The 18,507-nt window shown below is 34.9% G+C and overlaps 1 protein-coding gene across 5 annotated transcripts in view; it reads left to right on the top strand.

Annotated features, from left to right (window-relative positions):
- Positions 1–18,507, top strand: part of PTK2 (protein tyrosine kinase 2) — a 410,474-nt gene that overhangs the window by 292,325 nt on the left and 99,642 nt on the right. For 3 of the 5 annotated variants that reach the window (XM_044669284.1, XM_044669274.1, XM_044669278.1), the window contains 3 exons: positions 3,035–3,055; positions 4,297–4,394; positions 12,894–12,978. In XM_044669284.1, the coding sequence (XP_044525219.1) occupies positions 3,035–3,055; positions 4,297–4,394; positions 12,894–12,978 (204 nt within the window). The remainder of the gene's footprint in view (positions 1–3,034; positions 3,056–4,296; positions 4,395–12,893; positions 12,979–18,507) is intronic. The other 2 variants (XM_044669268.1, XM_044669260.1) reach the window with 1 other exon arrangement.

Below are 18,507 nucleotides of genomic sequence, written 5' to 3'. Positions count from 1 at the left end.
ACACACACAAATTGATAATTAATAGCCCTCAGTAATACAATCTTGGGTTAAGTAAAAACATCCCCCATTAGTTTAAATATAGTGAAGGCTAAACCTTACGCTTGGGAAAATAGTAAATAAATTATTTGTTTCTTTCAAGGTGACAGTTTGTAATCAATAGTTCTGTCCTATGTTGAGAACCCAACAGTCCCAGATTTATACTGAACATACCCTTCACTTTTATTTCCATAAAACATTCAGATTCACCTCCAAAAGAGATTTCTCTCCATTACTTTCAGCAAAATGAATTCTAAGAAATTGATATTGTGTGTGACATGATGTGTCTTAGATATACATTTTAAGGGGGAGTATTGGAGGAGAGTAAGAACATGAATCATGTAACCATGGAAAATTTTTTTCTAAAAAATAAAATTTAGGAAAAAAATAAAAAAGATATAGATTTTTCAAATATTAATCTCTTGCTTCTCCATATTTTGAAAGGTCCTAACCTGAATTTAAAATAGGCATCTAATCAGTAGTTATTGCTGAAGAATTCTAGAATTGGTTCTGATGGAAAGGCTCTTTATCTAACATTCTAGATCATGCATGCTGATTTCCAGTCTGCCTTTTAGTGTTTTTAATTCTTGTAATAGATCCTCTATTAGAGGCTGGAGGGAAAGGATCTAGAGTCAAGACTGTAATCTGATAATTTTGCTTAGTGCTTAGTATTCGTAGTTCTTTTCAATACCTAAGATCAAGTAAAGGTTATAAAAATTGAAGTGCATCCATACATTCTCAACCTTAATGATTCTAGTCTGTCTTCCCATAAATCCATAATAGAACATCTACAAACACCTTCGAGCCCTTCTATGTAGCCTAACTTTTCATGGAGGCTGAACATGATGGTACACACCAGTAATCCTTGTTGCTCTAGGAGGCAGATGGTGGATCCCTCAGGAATTTTGAGTTGCCATAGAGCCAAGGTTTGATGTCCACATTTCATTTAGCACTAATATGAGGGATTAGGAAAGACAGCATACAGAGCTATCTAAGTAGTGGTGTCACCATGTCAGAAAAAAAAAAAAAGAACAAGTTTAAACTTCTACATGATCAGTATTGGGATTCAGCTCGTGTGAGACTATTGTCCTTCCATCCTGAGAAAGCAGGAAGACAAAATGTCATTTCACCCTTACCTTCCCTCAATCCCCACCCCCCAAAAAAATTAAGGAGACTAGTGTAATGTTTAGTCTCTTTTTGATGGAATCATGGTTTTCTTTGTCTTTCATTAAGATCAGTAATACAAGATGTCATGAGAATTTATTAGTTACAGTTCATTTATTTATGTATGTCCATTAATTGTCTAATCTCCATTAAGTATCAAGAGTTTAATACTAAAGATTAAAGTATATATATTTCCATAATAGAAACTGACCAGTTAAAAATATTGACTCTATGAAGGCATTTTTTTCCTTGAAGTTCAAAAGCTAATTTTATAAAACTAGGTTAAAAATGAATATATCTTGTTTCAAAGTGATATTTCATTAAAATTGGTGGCCTACCCTTTTTTAAGCTCAAATTACCTTTATTAAAAATTTTCATTTCTAAAAAATAATAAACCAAAAAAATTTTCATTTCTAAATTCTGATTTTATTAAAGACAAAATGAATATTTTCATGTATATGAAGCATGGGAAGTGTATTACATGTGAATCTGCAAATCTCTATTATGGTCATCTTGTTTCCTTTTTAAAAATCACCCTATTGATTTCAAAACTGCCCTACCTGTTCCATCTTCCTTTAAACTTCTGTTTGCATTCTTTTTTGCTTAATTGATATTATTTTTTTTTGGCATTTCTATCATTTTTTGACTCCCTCAGTTCTTTTTTCCCACTTCTTTTTAAATTACCCTTTGTAACAAATTAACAGCATGAATGCTTTAAAATTCACACATAAATGCATTAAAAATGTGTCTTGGGGCAGCTGGGTAGCTCAGTGGATTGAGAGCCAGGCCTAGAGATGGAAGGTCCTAGGTTCAAATTCGGCCTCAGCCACTTCCCAGCTGTGTGACCCTGGGCAAGTCACTTGACCCCCATTGCCCACCCTTACCAATCTTCCACCTATGAACCAATAGACAGAAGTTAAGGGTAAAAAAAAAATGTGTCTTGGGGCAGGTAAATAGATCAGCAGAGACAGAGAGCCAAGCCTAGAGACCGGAGTCCTGGGTTCAAGTGTGGCTGCATACACTTCCTAGTTGTGTGACCCTAGCCAGGTCATTTAACCCCAATTGCCTATCCCTTACTGCTCTTCTGCCTTGGAACCAATTCTGGTATTGATTCTAGGACAGGAGATAAGGCTTAAAAAATTATATCTTAATCTTTACACGTATTCTATCATTTCTCTCTCAAGAATAGGGAAGCATGTTTAATCATCTGTCCCCTGGTGTCCTCTTAAATTATATGTGTTGAGTAGAATCCTTAAGCCTTTGAAAATTAATTTTCTTTACAGTGTTATAGTCATTCTATAAATTGTTTTCCTGGTTCTACTCACTTCACATAAGTGTTTCAAGGTTTCTCTAAATTCCATCCCTTTCATCATTTTTAATAATTATATTCCATTTCATGCACATATCATAATTTATTCAGCCACTTCCTAGTTGATGGTCAATCCTTTCATTCCAGTTATTTGTTAAAAACCAATCACTGCTCTAAATATTTCTGTACAAATGGGGGCTATCTCTTTTATCTCCTTTGGGCTTTATACTAATAGTCTTATCCCTGGGTCAAAGTATATAAGTAATTTAGTGATTTGGAGGGGTGGTTATGTAGTTCCAAAATATTTGTAGAAGCTCATGTTGTTTTATGAAGACATTCTATATGTATATGTACGTTTTTGTTTTACTTGGTAAGTTTTTTCATTTTAATGTCATTATCTCGAGATGTTTCATATGAGTAAACATTGTTAAGACAAGCTTTCCACGTTTCTTGTAATTGATATAATTAATATTAGATATTTCTAAGCAAGGTATTCAACTTTTTTCTCTCTTAATTGCACTACAGAAAGCTATGGAATAGATGAAGGTAACAGGATTCCCTTAAAATAATTGTGTTTGCCTGCATTTGCAACCTGTGGAGTGACATGGGATGTTTCCATTTACAACTCTTTATTTTATTTTCAAATTTTTATGTTCATTGGTTTAATTACATAGTTAAATCAATGGATTTGCTACTAGCTAAAATTATTTTAAAGAGGAAAATGTAGTGTTTCTTAAAACATAAATTCCAGATCATTATTTCTCTAGGTATATAATGATATGAATGAGTTCTTAAGATAGCTTTAAAATATATTTATCCCGTTGGTAATAGTATTTAGACTAATGGGAGATGAAGATATCTATATCTGAATATATATGGAGATTTTGAGATACATTTCAGAGTTTTTCTTAACTGAAATAATTGCATTTAAATCAATAAATTTGAATCTATTTGTTAAATTCCTTGAATTAGGTTTCTCTATACCTAACCATTCTACTTAATAGTTTATATTATGTAAGTCTCAATAACTTAATTTGCTTATTTGGAGTAATTACCTATTAGTATAAAATCTTGAAAAATATTTATGTTGCTATGTTGTAAACCTTAATTTTTCATTCATCTGGTTTTAGATTTGATTTTTAGAAACAACCTCTTTAAAATTATTTTTAGCTCAGTGGATAATGTAGAATATGATATCATTAAGTGGAAAGCTCTTAAACTTTCAAAATAGGAGTTATATTACATAGTTCTATAAGAATAATAAACTTCCCCCCTTTTTTTATAATATAGATGTTTTAAACAAATTTTGACTATAGTGAAAATATATTAATAGCAATACTAATATTCATCAAGCATCTAAGTTTATATTTTGAGTAGCAATTCAGAAAATATAGTTTAAGGTTTGTTTCTCCATGATGTATTTATGATCACCTGTTTAAGGATGATTCCAAAAGTCTTTTCTACATCTGAAATGAAAAGTATTTGAAATCAGAAAGAAAATTTAAATTATTGGCAAAATATATGTAAATTCACCTTAATCCTAATTAATTTTTATGGCATTATCACTACTGAATGTTTTTTTGCAACTGATTAGCATTAGCAGCTTTTCCTTTCAAACTGTGTTTAAGAGGATTCCACTATATAGAAAACATTTCCATAGATTGGTGTGTCACAAATTAAAATTTTATTTATATATTACATCAAAATGAGATGTTTTAATTATTATTCTTTCCACACCAGAAATGATGTTGTCAAATACATTGCCACTTATGGATTATCTTTTACAGCCAGGGATTATGAGATACAAAGAGAAAGGATAGAACTTGGTCGCTGTATTGGAGAAGGCCAGTTTGGAGATGTACATCAAGGAGTTTACATGAGCCCAGTAAGTCTCTTGGCATTTTTGACAAATGTTTTCTGCCTTAAACCCCCAGCTAGTTTTCATGATCTTACATGTTTCTTGCATGTGTTACATCATTATTGAATTTTGTTTTATTAACTATGAAATGACATGACTTATATGGATGGATTTAAAGCTCTTTTCCAGTTCTAAGACAAGTCTACAAGTCAAATCAATAAGAATTTATTAAATTTATACTATTTTCAAGAGATGTCCTAAGTCCTGGGGAAACCAAGAAAGACAAAGAAAAAATACATTACTCTTCAGGTACTCACAGTCTAAAGGAGAGACAAAATGCAAAGAGCTATGTACAAACATGATAATTTTAAATAAATTCAAGGTAATTTGAAAGGAAAGACACTAAAATTGAAGAGGATTTTTTTGGAAGGTGAATCTTTGGCGGAAACTTAAAGAAAGCCATAATTATCAAGAGGCAGAAATGAAAAGAAAGAGAGAATTCCAGGCATAGGAAACTAAGTGAAAATAAAAAGTGCCTAGTATGAAAAACAAGGAAGCCAATGTTGCTGAATTTGAATAGTTTATAAAGAGTAGAAAGCCAAACTAGATTTCATATTTGAATCTAAAGATAGTAAGACCCACTGTAATTTACTAAAAGGAGAAAAGAGAGTTGACATGTCAGACTTGTTCTTAGGAAAATCAGTTTGACAGCTTAACAATAAGGATAGACTAGAGTTTGGAGTTATTCGCAGTTCTCCAGATTAAAGGTGATGAGGACTTCCTACCAGGGTGGTAGCAATGTCAGAGGAGAAAGAGGTGCACGTACCAGAGATGTACTAGGATAGAAACAATAGAACTTGGAAATTGACTTGATATGAAAAGTAATAAGAAAGTTCATGAGAAGATAGGGTTTAGGGGAAATACAAGCTCATAATATGTTGAGTTTCTGTAATTCTAGGAAAACAGAATTTAATGTCACAAATTTTATTGTATATAACTAAGATAATACCTGGTTTTAATGTCAGAAGCTTAAGTGTTATCAAATATATCTACCAGCCAGCTAGCCGACACAGTGTATAGAGCACTGAGCTTATAATCAGGAAGATTGATTTTCATGAGTTCAAACCTGGCCTCAGACACTGGCAAGTCATTTAATCTTTTTTTTTTTTTAAACCCTTAACTTCTGTGTATTGGCTCCTTGGTGGAAGAGTGGTAAGGGTGGGCAATGGGGGTCAAGTGACTTGCCCAGGGTCACACAGTTGGGAAGTGTCTGAGGCTAGATTTGAACCTAGGACCTCCCATCTCTAGGCCTGGCTCTCAATCCACTGAGCTACCCAGTTGCCCCTAAGTCATTTAATCTTATTTGCCTCAGTTCCTCATTTATAAACTGAACTGGAGAAGGAAATGGTGAAACACTCCAGTATCTTGACAAGAAAACCCCAAACAGGATCACAAAGAGTCAGACATGACCAAATGATTAAACAAAAATAAATCTCACTGCATCTGGGCTTTCTAGGAATATTTCTCATTTGTCTGGGTGTTATTTTAGAGGAATAAAATCTATATCACATCTTGTCCTACTATTACATCTAGAAGTACAATTAATGCCAAGACCTAAGTTTTTTCTGTGTCTCTTCAAGAAACCCACTGTGACATTTTTTCTCTGTCTTCATCCTTCTTGACCACTGCAGTATTTGAAATTATTAGTCACTCCCACTCCTTCAAACATTTCTAATTGCTTTCTGCATGCCAAGCAGTGAGGATTCAAAGACAAAGACAAACCAGCCAGCCCCTGCCTTTAAAGAGCTTATGTTTGTAGTAAGAGGGAATCATGGAATTTCTCTTTCATTATTTCTTGAGTTGCTCAATTTTCCTTTTTTTTTCCTGCTTCTAACTGTTCCTTCAAAATCACCTTGACTGGATTTTCTTCCTGCCCCCTCAAAGTGGATGTCCTTCTACGTTCTGTCTTTGGCCTTCTCTTCTTTCTCCTTTGACATTCAAGCACACACCTTTAGCTATCACTGCTATTCTATCAGATATAGATAAAGTAGCAAGGTACCCTAGTAGAAAAGTAAGAGGTAGAGTATGCTAGTCGAGCCAAATCACCACCATTCCTATTAGACTCCACAGGAGATAGCCAAGGACTCTTAAGCCAAGAGTGTTAGGAATAGCTATGATTCCCCAAACCACTAACTCCTGCTTTCAGTCTGGGCTCCATAGCCACCATTTAAAAGAGCAGTCATTGTGAAGAAGAGACCCACCATCATTACCAACAATACCAAGTACTGACTAATTGCCACCATCATACATGTAAATCCAAGAGGCCTGGCAAGCACACTCCAGACCACTAGACCTGCTCCCAGGCCCAAACCCTGCAATCATCATCTCAGGAAGCAGTCCCTGTGGAGACGCAACAACTATTTCTATAGATGCTAGAACTCTTACCTTTTTGGCTGCCACAACTACTAAAGGTACAGAAAATAAGTTTTTACATAATACTTGTTATTTTCAGATGGTTCAAAATCAAATGCTGTTATATTTATCAGTAAAAATAATATTGAAGAACATGCATTATTTTTTTTTGCCACTCCTCTGAGTCATGAGACTTTTCATTTGCTTTGCAAATAAAGCCTATTAAGGATGTTCTAAAAGTCTTAATTTAATTTCGAGCTATTTAAACTATTAAAGTTTAGACTTTGGGGACATCCTACATATATCATCCCTTCCATTAGAACATGAATCTTTTGAAAGCAAGGGCTGCCTGGCTTTGCTATTTCTATTTCCAGCACTTAGCACAGTGATTTTTTGCATGTAGTAATTGCTTAAAATATTTTTTCATTCACTCACCTATCTGCAGCTCTAATATCTTTCCCAGTTTCCAACTTTGCAATACTGATATCCAAGATATCTATACCAGCATATTTTATTAGTGCTTCAAAATCTATTATCTTTTCTTCTAATGGGATACTATTTCTCCCTCTGATTTCATTATCTCTCCATGACTCTATCTAGACTTTCATGTTTATAGTTGATTCTGGCTATTGCTCACTTCCTACATTTAATCAGTTGCTAGCCCTCAAGTCTACCTTTGTATCCTGACACCCTGGTACAAGTCATCATTTCCATTTGCTTGAGCTAGTCCATCATTCTAACTAGTATCCCACCACCTTTCCATCCCCATTTTCCCAGTCATCTTCCACACCATTTCCAAATGGATCTTAGTCATTCCACTGGTGACAGAATTCTTCAACTATTTCTTCTTGGCCATTAAAAAAAAGTTCAAAGACCCGATATTTGATTCCTTAACAACCTAGCACCACTCTTTTTAATATCTGTATCTCATATTACTTTTTTAACATATATTTACCCTAAAGGCAAAGCAGTCAACTTGCTATTCCCACACTCATTCCTTATGTCTGAAATACTGCCACTCTTTTCCCTCTTCTCCACCTGTACTGTAACAAATAATCCTTTTAAAGAAGGAAACCCTAAGTGCCACCTATCCATGAAGTCTTTCTTTAAACTTTGTAGTATAGTGGAAAGATTACGGAATTAGAGGCTTTGGACCCAAGTCCAGATTCTGGCTATAACATTTAAATATGGTACCCTGGACAGGCCACTTATCCTCTATGGCAGTGTTGTCAAACAAATGGAAATAGATCCCTGTGCCACAAACTACAAATTAACATTATTTATGTCTTATTACATGTTTTGGTTTTACCATTTGTGGCCCAAGAGATTGAGCCTTCTCTTCTGTAAAATAGAGAAGTAAAGACTAAATAAGCTGCAAAGTTCCTTACAGTTCAAAATCTATGAACTATAACAATTTAGCTTTTCTCCATCAGCTTTCACCTATACTTTTGTTTATATCTTTCCATGGCACCTGTTATAGGTAGATTATAGATTAGCAATAATGAAGTTAAGATAGAAAGCAGGCAGTGCAAAGCAAAACCCTTGACTGGACCATGGGCATTCTAATCTGGAATGCAGGGAGGTTTGTGTGGAGAGAGTGAACTGGGCTGTGCTAGAAGAAGGAATCCTTGGCTGGATCACTCCCTGCATTCCATATAAGAATGTCCATGGTCCAGTCAAGAGTTTTGCTTTGCACTGCCTACTTTCTATCTTAACTTCATTATTGCTAATCTATAATCTACCTATAACACACATCATACATATTGTTTAATAGTATAGATCTTTGTATTATATATATATCACCTTTTTGCTCAGGAATAATAAGAATGATCATGACTATTTAAACTTTTATCTGTTTTCTCTGTGTTTCCTTGATGATCCATCTCCCAAAAGTCCCATTTGCCTGTTAGTCATCTCTACCTAGCTACTTCTGCCACACCAGTAACTCAGCATATCCTAAACCAGACTTGTCACCAGACCAAATTTATCCCTTTTCTGAATTTCTCTGTTTCTTTTCATGATGACACCACTTTTCTAATCATACCTTCATGGAGATGTGAGGTCCACAGATGTTACACATTTTTTTTTACTTTTTTCAATGAATCTGCTGTGATGATAATTTTTTCCTTTTTAAAAAATACTATTTGTTATATAAGGCGACTCTAGAAGAGTGAGTTATAAGGCAACTGAAGACAGCTATAATGATCAATAAAACAGAAAAAGCATCAATAAAACATTTTTTAAAGTGAGTTTGGACTTTGATTTTCAATTTAAAAGTAATAGACTCCTATCCTGGAGTGAAGTAATACATGTAACAAAGACAGTCAACAAGCATTTATTGAATGCCTATTAGATGCTACACTCTATACTACACATTCAGGAAACAAAAAAAAGACATAAAATAGTGCTTCCTCTCAGAAAGGTCACATACAGCCTAATGGGCAGCTAAGAATGTATCTAAAAATTTAAAATTTCATTTAAAAAATCAATCAACAAGGATTTCATAGGTTCAACAGGCATGCAAAAACCTCAAAACACTCTATAAATGTCAACTGTCATTATTATGACAATGATGAGGAAACTCAGCCATCCTGATATCTAGTAGAGGACATTTTTTCTACAAAAATGAAAAGAGTTAATAATTCTTTAACTTATCCTGATGGTAAAATTCAGTTCTTCAAAAGATTGAAGAAATGATGAGGAATACTACTATTGTAAACCTCATTCTTAAAATAAGAAGGAACTGCCTTCTGCAATAGAATGATGGTAATCTTCTGAGGAAGAATTTATTTCATCTTAGCATTTGAGATAAAGGAGAGGAAACTTGGTCGTCTTCCAGTCTGGACCTGAAATTTTGAGAAGCCAAATTTTGAGAAGCTAAAGGGTACAGAAGGAAGATTGGTCTAATTCCCTGGCCTAAAATTCTTAGGGGAAATTTTCTGAAGAGAGATGAGAAACTCTCAAGTATGAAAATTCTGAAGAAGCTAACAGAAGCAACTCCTTTAGAGGATAAGAGGGACTTTTTATAGACAGTTGTGAACAAACAACTCATATGTTTAAAAGTCATTTATAGAAAAAAGAAGTAAATGTGGGTGGATAAGAATGAATTACACGCCCCCCACAAAAAAAAGCACATCTTTGTACTCTTAGGAGTGTTAAAGCACAAAATAAACTTAGCTGACATTGAATGTGAAGGATAGCAAAAATGTCTTTTTTTATTTATAAGTGAGGGAACGGTGAACTACTGAACTCATACTTCTGTTTTCTTAGCAGAGACAATGGAGTTTGAATTACAAGGGATAAAATAAAAAGATTGTTCTGGAGTTAACTCATTATTAATGAGAATATAGTAAAAGAGGACCTAGCTATGTATTGTCAATCAGCAAACTTTTTTTTAAGACTCTACTAAGTTCTATGCTAGTCACAGAGGGAACAAAGATTAAATCCCTTCCTTTGAGGAGCTTACCTTCATTGGCAAAACACATTATATACAGATAGACAGACAGACTGACTGACAAAGAAGAGAGACAGAAAGACAGAGAGAGATAAGAAATATTGGGGTAGAGTATTTGAGTGAGGCACCAGCATAGAGGCTCTGTCAAAGGATGAACGGCTATTACGTAATGCATGTAATCTACCAACCTATATATCATAGAGAAATGTTATAATGTAGGAAGAATTTCTTTTTTTTTTTTTTAAACCCTTACCTTCTGTCTTGGAGTCAATATTGTGTATTGGCTCCAAGGCAGAAGAGTGGTAAGGGCTAGGCAATGGGGGTCAAGTGACTTGCCCAGGGTCACACATCTGGGAAGTGTCTAAGGTCAGATTTGAACCTAAGACCTCCCATCTCTTGACCTGGCTCTCAATCTACTGACCTACCCAGTTGCCCCAAAAAATTTCTATCTAAGAGAGAAAACCTAATAGTAAAATCAATGGACTAGAGAAGTGCCCAAAATTTAGGGAGCAAGAAATATTAAGTAAAAAGACCTAAATAGAGAAGACAAATTGGGATGATTCCTATGATAAATATATGAGTATATCTTAATGCAAAGAAAGGAGGCAAAAGGAGGAGTCAAATAGCTTTGCATATTAAGTAGCTATACTTATATGAGAAAATCCAGCAACAAGAAGGGGAGAATATTTGAATCATCATTGAACAATTAATTTTGTTATTGCATGAGTCTTGAGAGGTACATTCACTCCTAGGATTTTATGGCATGAATGATGAAGCAGCAAAGAAGCAGACTAAGGTCTTGAGTTTTGTGGGGAGCTTGCATAAGGTGATATATGAAAAATGCTGTATAAACTTACAAGCACTGTGGAGGAAGGGAGGAGGAAGTAGAAGTGCCTGAAGGAAGGGTTGAGGGGTTTGAAGGTACAATGAAACCCATCAGGACATCATAATAGATGAGGGGGGAATACAAATAGCATGGTTATAGTCTTTCCTAAAATCATGGCTCCAGAGAAGTCAATTAATTTTCATTTTTCAATTGTAGCATCCATATTTTTCTTCAATACATCTAATTCTCATAGGACCTATAAGATTATTCAGCTATTGTAAAATGTAAATTTAGTCTTTTTTTAGGTTTAATAGTAGTGTTAAAGAAGGAATTTTTATCTTTTACATTTGTTAGAGCTCGATAGTATTCCTTAGTGACTTTAATTTTATTAACCTCAAGATGTTACTACAGGAAATAGCAATATTGTGCACCAATGCTAACTTACCTCAATACAAATAAAACATATTAATTAAGCACGTACTGTGTGTAGGTTATTGTGCTAGATGCTGGAGATATACAAAGTTTAGGTAATAAAGAGCTAAGATATGATTTTTTTCCCCTAACAAACTGCCTGACTAATAGGAGAATAAGTTGGAAATACTGATGTCATTCAATTTTACATGATTGCATCAGAGTAACATAGTGCTATTATAGCTTAGAAAGAGTGTAGATCCAACTTGGGAAGGAGACAAATCAAGGAATGCTTCCTGGAGTAGGTGATATTTGATTGGCCTCATAAGGATGAGTAGGAATGCAAGAGGCATACCTAGAAAACTGGATTATATCCAGAGGAGGATGGTCAAAACTATATCATACAAAGGTTGATTAAAAGAACCAATGGTTAGCCTGAAAAGGGGACAACATAGAAAAAATGTGATCATTATCTATGTATTTGAAGGACTGTCATGTAAAGGAGATTATTAAAAAGGAAGGCCTTACTCAGTAAAGAGGCTATTGGGAGTATAATGTTGGTAGCTAGTGACAAATAGGCAAAACAACAAAACTTTTTTTAAGAAATGTACTGAAGTACTCAGCGAATAGTCAGGTCCAGAGACAGGAGGTCCTGAGTTCAAATGTGGCTTCAGGCACTTCCTAACTGGGTGACCCTGGGCAAGTCACTTAACCCTCCATTCCTTCACCCTTGGGGTTCTTTTACCTTAGAACTAATGCATGGTATTGATTCTGAGACAGAAGGTGAAGGTTTTAAAAAGAAAGAAGAAGAAATGAAAGTACAAAAGGGCATAAAACAAAACACCTTAAATTTAATTTTAGGTGTGTATTTTTAATGTATGTATTTTTTTAAACTTGTAAACTGTATGTAAGAATTTCCTAGACCTCTTATTTGTGTATCAAAATGTATATTTATCGATTGTCAAGCTTTCAATAAAAAAAGATTTATAATAAATTAAGCAAGATATCATTTTCAGAGCAAAAGAGATTAGAATTATTCTGCCTAGCTCTCAGAAGACAGGTCAGAGATCAATGGGTAGAAATCATAAGGAAGCAGGTTTCAGCCTAGTCCAAGGAAAAACTTTGTAAAGCTGATAGCTATTCAGAAAATGGACTGGGTTGTCTTATGTGGTAGCAAGCACCTTTTAGATGAAGGTGTACAATCATAAGTGAATGTTTATATCTCAAGAATCCTCAAGGCTGACATTTCTGCATTAGGTAAAAATTGTACTAGATGAACTACAAAAGTACATCTCCACTCTTTGATCAATCAACAAAATAAAATACAACTTGCTAGTTTTCTCATAGCAAAACAAAATATAATGTTTATAAATATACACATAAGTAATATAGAAAACCTCTGTGTTTTTATGTAAATTCACAGGAGAATCCAGCAATGGCAGTTGCAATTAAGACATGTAAAAACTGTACCTCAGACAGTGTGAGAGAAAAATTTCTTCAAGAAGCCTGTAAGTATTTTTAAATTTCATTTTGATTTTTATAAAATTAAAGCAGTCTTTTTATTGATTAAAGAGCATATTTTTACTTCTCTTGGATAAAAAAAATTCTTGTTTATTATCTTGCTGTGCTGGTATAAGCATAAGATTGCTGATTTTTTTTTCAGCTAAATTAAGATATATGTGATATTTAAAGTAAATAGAATTTCTCCTTCAGAGAGTCCAAGTTCATAATCTTAATTATTTTGTATGATGGTTTTGTTGGTATGTCATAAGATATATGTGAATTTGTAGCTCCTTTTAATTAAAATATTTTATTGGAAAATTGTACAATTTTTACTAAGACACTTGTTATAATGCTTTAGGAGGATAACTATGTTTGCTTTTTTCTTTTGATGGCCATTTCCATATTTCCTTTAAATTTGCCTAGAATCTCATAGCTATTAATTTTCTTGAGGCAAGATTTGAACTATGGCCCTCTTGACTGCAGATCCAGCCCTTATCAACTGTACTACCCAGGTACAAAGAAGATATAGAGCCAAATTTGAGAAGATTTTGAATGCCAAACTCAGGAATATCAGCTGTTTTAAAAATCCAAAATAGACTAATACTTCAGAACAGTGAAATAAAAAGTAATAATGGAGAACTTGTTTTACATTTAAATAATCCCTTTCTTTAGGAATATACTCAAACTCTGTAGGATAGGGAGTTTCTTGTTTGTTCATAAAAATAGGTAGCTTTCAAAATGTCCCAACATTGTCTGCCCTGATGCATGTCTAGGACATTGAAAACGATTAGACTGAAAAGTGCCCTTTGAATTTTAGTCTTGTTTAAGTTAGTGATCAGTCATTTCTCACTGCAAGATAATGGAAGTTCTTGGAGAGGTGATTCTTGTGTTGGACAGTATATTTGAGCTTGTACAAAATATAAGGTATCTCAGGATACAAGTTGTAGGATTTGGAGCTGGAAGAGACTTGGCTCTTCTAGTCCAAGTATGCCAAGAATATGGTATAGTGAGAGAAATGTCTGGAAGAAGGAAATTATATAACATGTTCAGGAACGTTGAAAATGCTGTTTAGCTAAAGCATAGATTACAAGATGAAAAACCACTACCATTATCATCATCAACATCATCGTAGCTAACATTTATGTAGCACTTTAAAGTTTGCTAAGTGCTTTCCAAATATTTTCTCATTTGATCTTCATAGAAACTCTCAGCAGTAGATGCCATTATTATTACTCCTTTAATCAGTAAGGAAACTGAGGCAGACAAGTTAATGTTGTTAACTGAGTTAACCATTAACTGAGACAAGCAAGATAAATGACTTGCCTGGGGTCTCACAGCCTCTAAGTGTCTGAGGTAAGATTTGAACTCAAGCTTTCTTGCCTCTAGATCCACCCTCTATCCACTGTGCCATGTGGCTGCAGAGATGATTTAGAGCCAGATTTTAGATGACCTTGAATGTCAAGCTAAGGAATGTTTTTTTATTTTATATTTGTCACATACCTACCTAATTGACTGAAAAGACAAAAAAAGAATGCTGGAGACTATATTAGTCCTAACTTTTAGGGACCTTGGCCCATGTTTTCTTTTATTCCAAGTTCCTTCTACTTTATTAGCATTCTTAAATTATTGCTTTTTCTTTCCACCTTTTGTATTTGGGTCATTAATGGTATTGAATACTCATCTGTTACAGTGCTTTTTTTTGTTTGTTTGTTTTTTGTTTTTTAAACCCTCACCTTCCATCTTGGAATCAATACTGTGTATTGGCTCCAAGGCAGAAGAGTGGTAAGGGCTAGGCAATGGGGGTTTTAAGTGACTTGCCCAGGGTCACACAGCTGGAAAGTGTCTGAGACCAGATTTGAACCTAGGACCTCCTGTCTCTAGGCCTGGCTCTCTATCACTGAGCAACCCAGCTGCCCCCTAGCACTTTTTTTATTAGCTACTGTTAGAGAAGTTATAGAGACACTAGAATAGAAGGCTGAATGCAGAAATGTAGATGTGTTGTAGTAGAAAGAGGAATGGATTTTGGAGTCAATGCTTTTGGGTCAAATCCCAGCTTCCTATTACCTATATTATCATAAGCATATTTTTTCACATCTAGACCTCATTCTTCTTCTTTGGTAAGTAACAATGATTTGAATTAGGTGATACGTCAAAACCCTATAATCCTAAACAGAACTGATGTGACCACTAAATGAAGACCAAATTTATTTCATTCTGTAATTCCAAAATCATAACCAGTCATATAATTTGAAAGTTTTGTCCTATCCTGATATTCAAAAGCAAAAAAAAAGAAAGAAAGAAAGAAACAAGATAATGTTTTGCAACAATAATTTTTTTATAAACACTGTTTTAATGTAGTTTTCAGGACACACAAAAATCATTTATGGGAATACTTTTCCTATTGTTAAATTATTCTGTAAAAAACACAACCTCAAGTGAAACAACAGTTTCAGAAGAATAATGTTGATGCATAGGCAATGAGAAATATGAGAATAGCAAATATATTAACTCCCAGGGGAATTAGCACTAGTAGATAGCAAGTCCTACCTTAGATCATCCATTACTTCTAGCCATCAAAATGAACAGTCACCTCCCTCCAAACTCATATCACACTTAAATGGCATTCAGTGTTACAGTTTTCTCCCTTGGAGTTATCTCTGTTATCAATTTGGGTTTTTCTGGGCAAGAAATTAACTTTTGTCTATCTTTATATCCTTCACCTCCTATAACATGGTGTATCACAAAGTAGGCACTCGGCAAATGGTTGTTGAATAAATGGTTGTTCTGCACACAAACTGCCACTTCAATCAGATATTTTAGGAATCCAGCAAGCTGAAAACTCTGAGAAACAAGTAGCGTCTCCTAACTATAAATTCTGTTAATATACATAGATACACCACTTAAGAACTAGAGTCTGGTCCCAAGCCTCTACCCCAACAAGAATTTTTATAATCTGGGCATACTAATTCTTTTAAATACAGAGGTCGGGGGGGGCAGCTGGGTAGCTCAGTGGATTGAGAGCCAGGCCTAGAGACGGGAGGTCCTAGGTTCAAATCTGGCCTCAGCTACTTCTCAGCTGTGTGACCCTGGGCAAGTCACTTGACCCCCATTGCCTACCCTTACCACTCTTCTACCTTGGAGCCAATACACAGTATTGACTCCAAGATGGAAGGTAAGGGTTTGAATGAATGAATGAATGAATGAATGAATAAATAAACAAATAAATAAGTGAATGAGTGAGTGAGTGAATAAATAAATGAGTAAATAAATAAATAAATGAGTGAATGAGTGAGTGGATAAATAAATAAATAAATGAGTGGGTGAGTAAATGAACAAGTGAATAAGTAAATAAACAAACAAACAAATAAGTAAATAAATACAGAGGTCAGAATTTTTTGATTTTCTAATCTGACCTCCTTATCTTATGGAGGAGAATACTGAAACACAGAAAGCCGAAATGATTACAGTTGTGATGTATGTTAGTCCAGCTAAGATTAAGAACCCAGGTCTTCTGATTCCTTATTAGTTAGTATGTCTGCTTTACTATGGCTCTATTAGTTTTCCTCACTTTAATTCCTACCTACTCTTTATTCTAACAATAATTTTTTTAAAACTTGTTCATTTGGAATATGGTAGGCACAGTGAACAGAGCTGGTCCTTCAGTCAGAAAGAACTCAATTTAAGTCCTACTTCAGACACTAGTTGTATGACCTTGGGCAAGGCACTTAATCTCTATTTACCGTAGTCTCCCTAAATGTAAAATGAAACAATAACAGCATCTACCTCACAGAATTTTTGTGAAGATCAAATAAGATACTATTTTTAAAGAACTTAACACAATGCCTGACATATAATATGCACCATATAAATGCTAGCTATTTAATCAATATAGTTATTTTTCAAAGAGAGTAGTATATTTACATGAATTATTATCTTTATAAGCCTTAAAAATACAAACTGAATTACATAACAGCTTTGGAAGGGATCTTCGATATAATCTAATCATAATTCATACCCGAATAGCCTTCTCTACAATATCTGTAATAACCCTTGCCTGAAGACCTCCAGGGAAGGACAATTCACAACTCATAAAGCTGTCCATTCCATCTTTGGATAGCTATAATTGATAGGAATTTCCCTCTCACTTTCCATATCCAATGAGCTGCCAAATACTGTCAGTCCTTACTTTATAATATTCTTCTTAGATGCCCTCTTCTCTCCTCTGATCCACAGTACCATCTCTCATCTCACACCTGGTCTGCACAAGCCTTTTGCTTGATCTCAGCCTTGGGTCTCTCCCCAGACTAGTCAGCTGTCAAACTGATCCATAGCACAAGCCTGACTGCTCACCTCCCTGACTCAGCAAACTGTAGTCACTCTGTTACTGTCAAGATCAAGTATAAAATAATATTTTCAGCTTTTAAAACCTGAAACAGCCTGGCTTTAGATGAAAAATGGCTTTAAATGGCAGAAGTGAGGAGTTTATAATAGTTCCTGTTGATAACAGAGCACCCCTGGATTGTAGTGGAGATAGTCTTGAAGTGGAGAGAGCAATTATAGTGTTCTTGCAATAGTCCAGGCAAGAGATTTTAAGTGCCTGAACGAAGGTGGTGATATGATAACGTGTTAAGAAAAGGGGTTCTATCTAGAGATGTGACAGTAAAAACAGTCAGATTTGGCAGTGGACTCGGTGTGTTGTGTGTTTGAGAGGGAAGAGTCAGAGATGACACCAAAGTGGTAAAGTGGGAGCATGGTTGTGCTTTCAACAAGAAGGAGGAAATTAAGAACAGGGAACAGGTTAGAAGTTCTCTTCTCGAAATGTTGAGTTTGGCATATATATGGAAATGTTGGCGATATCCATTAGGCAGATATGATGAGTTACTGGAGTGCCAGAGAGTCCACTAAAGCTAGGCATACAGATATGCCTGAGATAATAATTTAACCCATGGGAGCTGAGGAGATCACCAGTTGATCATTAAGAGAGAAAAGAGAAGTGGGCCCAGGACAGAACCTTCAGGAGGTACTTGCAGTTTGGTAGGGAACAAGCAAACAGGGGGAAAAAGATTCAAGGGAGAGCAGTGTCACAAAAATCCAGAGGGGAAACTATCCAAAGGAGGTGATCAACACTGCCCTGTGGAGAGGTCAGAAAGGATGAAGATTGAGAAAGGTCCATGAGATTTAACAAGAGGATTGGAACCTTACCGATAGCAAATTTAGGTGAATGGAGAGAAATATAGGACATTATCTGGTGACCAAATTGGATCTAGTGGAGGATTTTTAATGATTGGGAAGATCTGAGATGCTTTTAAGCAAAAGGGAAAGATGCTAAGAGGAGTATTGCATGGAGGAAATCTGCTGAGCAGGATGATGGATCCAAGGTTGCATGTAGAGGACTGGCTTTAGAAAAGAGAAGAATCACTTCTTCATCAGAAACTAGAATCTCCTGATTGTAGGGGAAAGGGACAGAGATTAGAGAGATGAGAAGGGGAAATGAAGACGTTCTCTGCAAAGGCCTTCACTTCCTTTAAGGAAAT

Source organism: Gracilinanus agilis, chromosome 1 (genome assembly GCF_016433145.1).
Source record: "Gracilinanus agilis isolate LMUSP501 chromosome 1, AgileGrace, whole genome shotgun sequence".
Classification (NCBI taxonomy): domain Eukaryota; kingdom Metazoa; phylum Chordata; class Mammalia; order Didelphimorphia; family Didelphidae; genus Gracilinanus; species Gracilinanus agilis.
The sequence above is the reverse complement of the archived record's forward strand: the minus strand, read 5'-3'. Positions and strand labels throughout refer to the sequence as shown.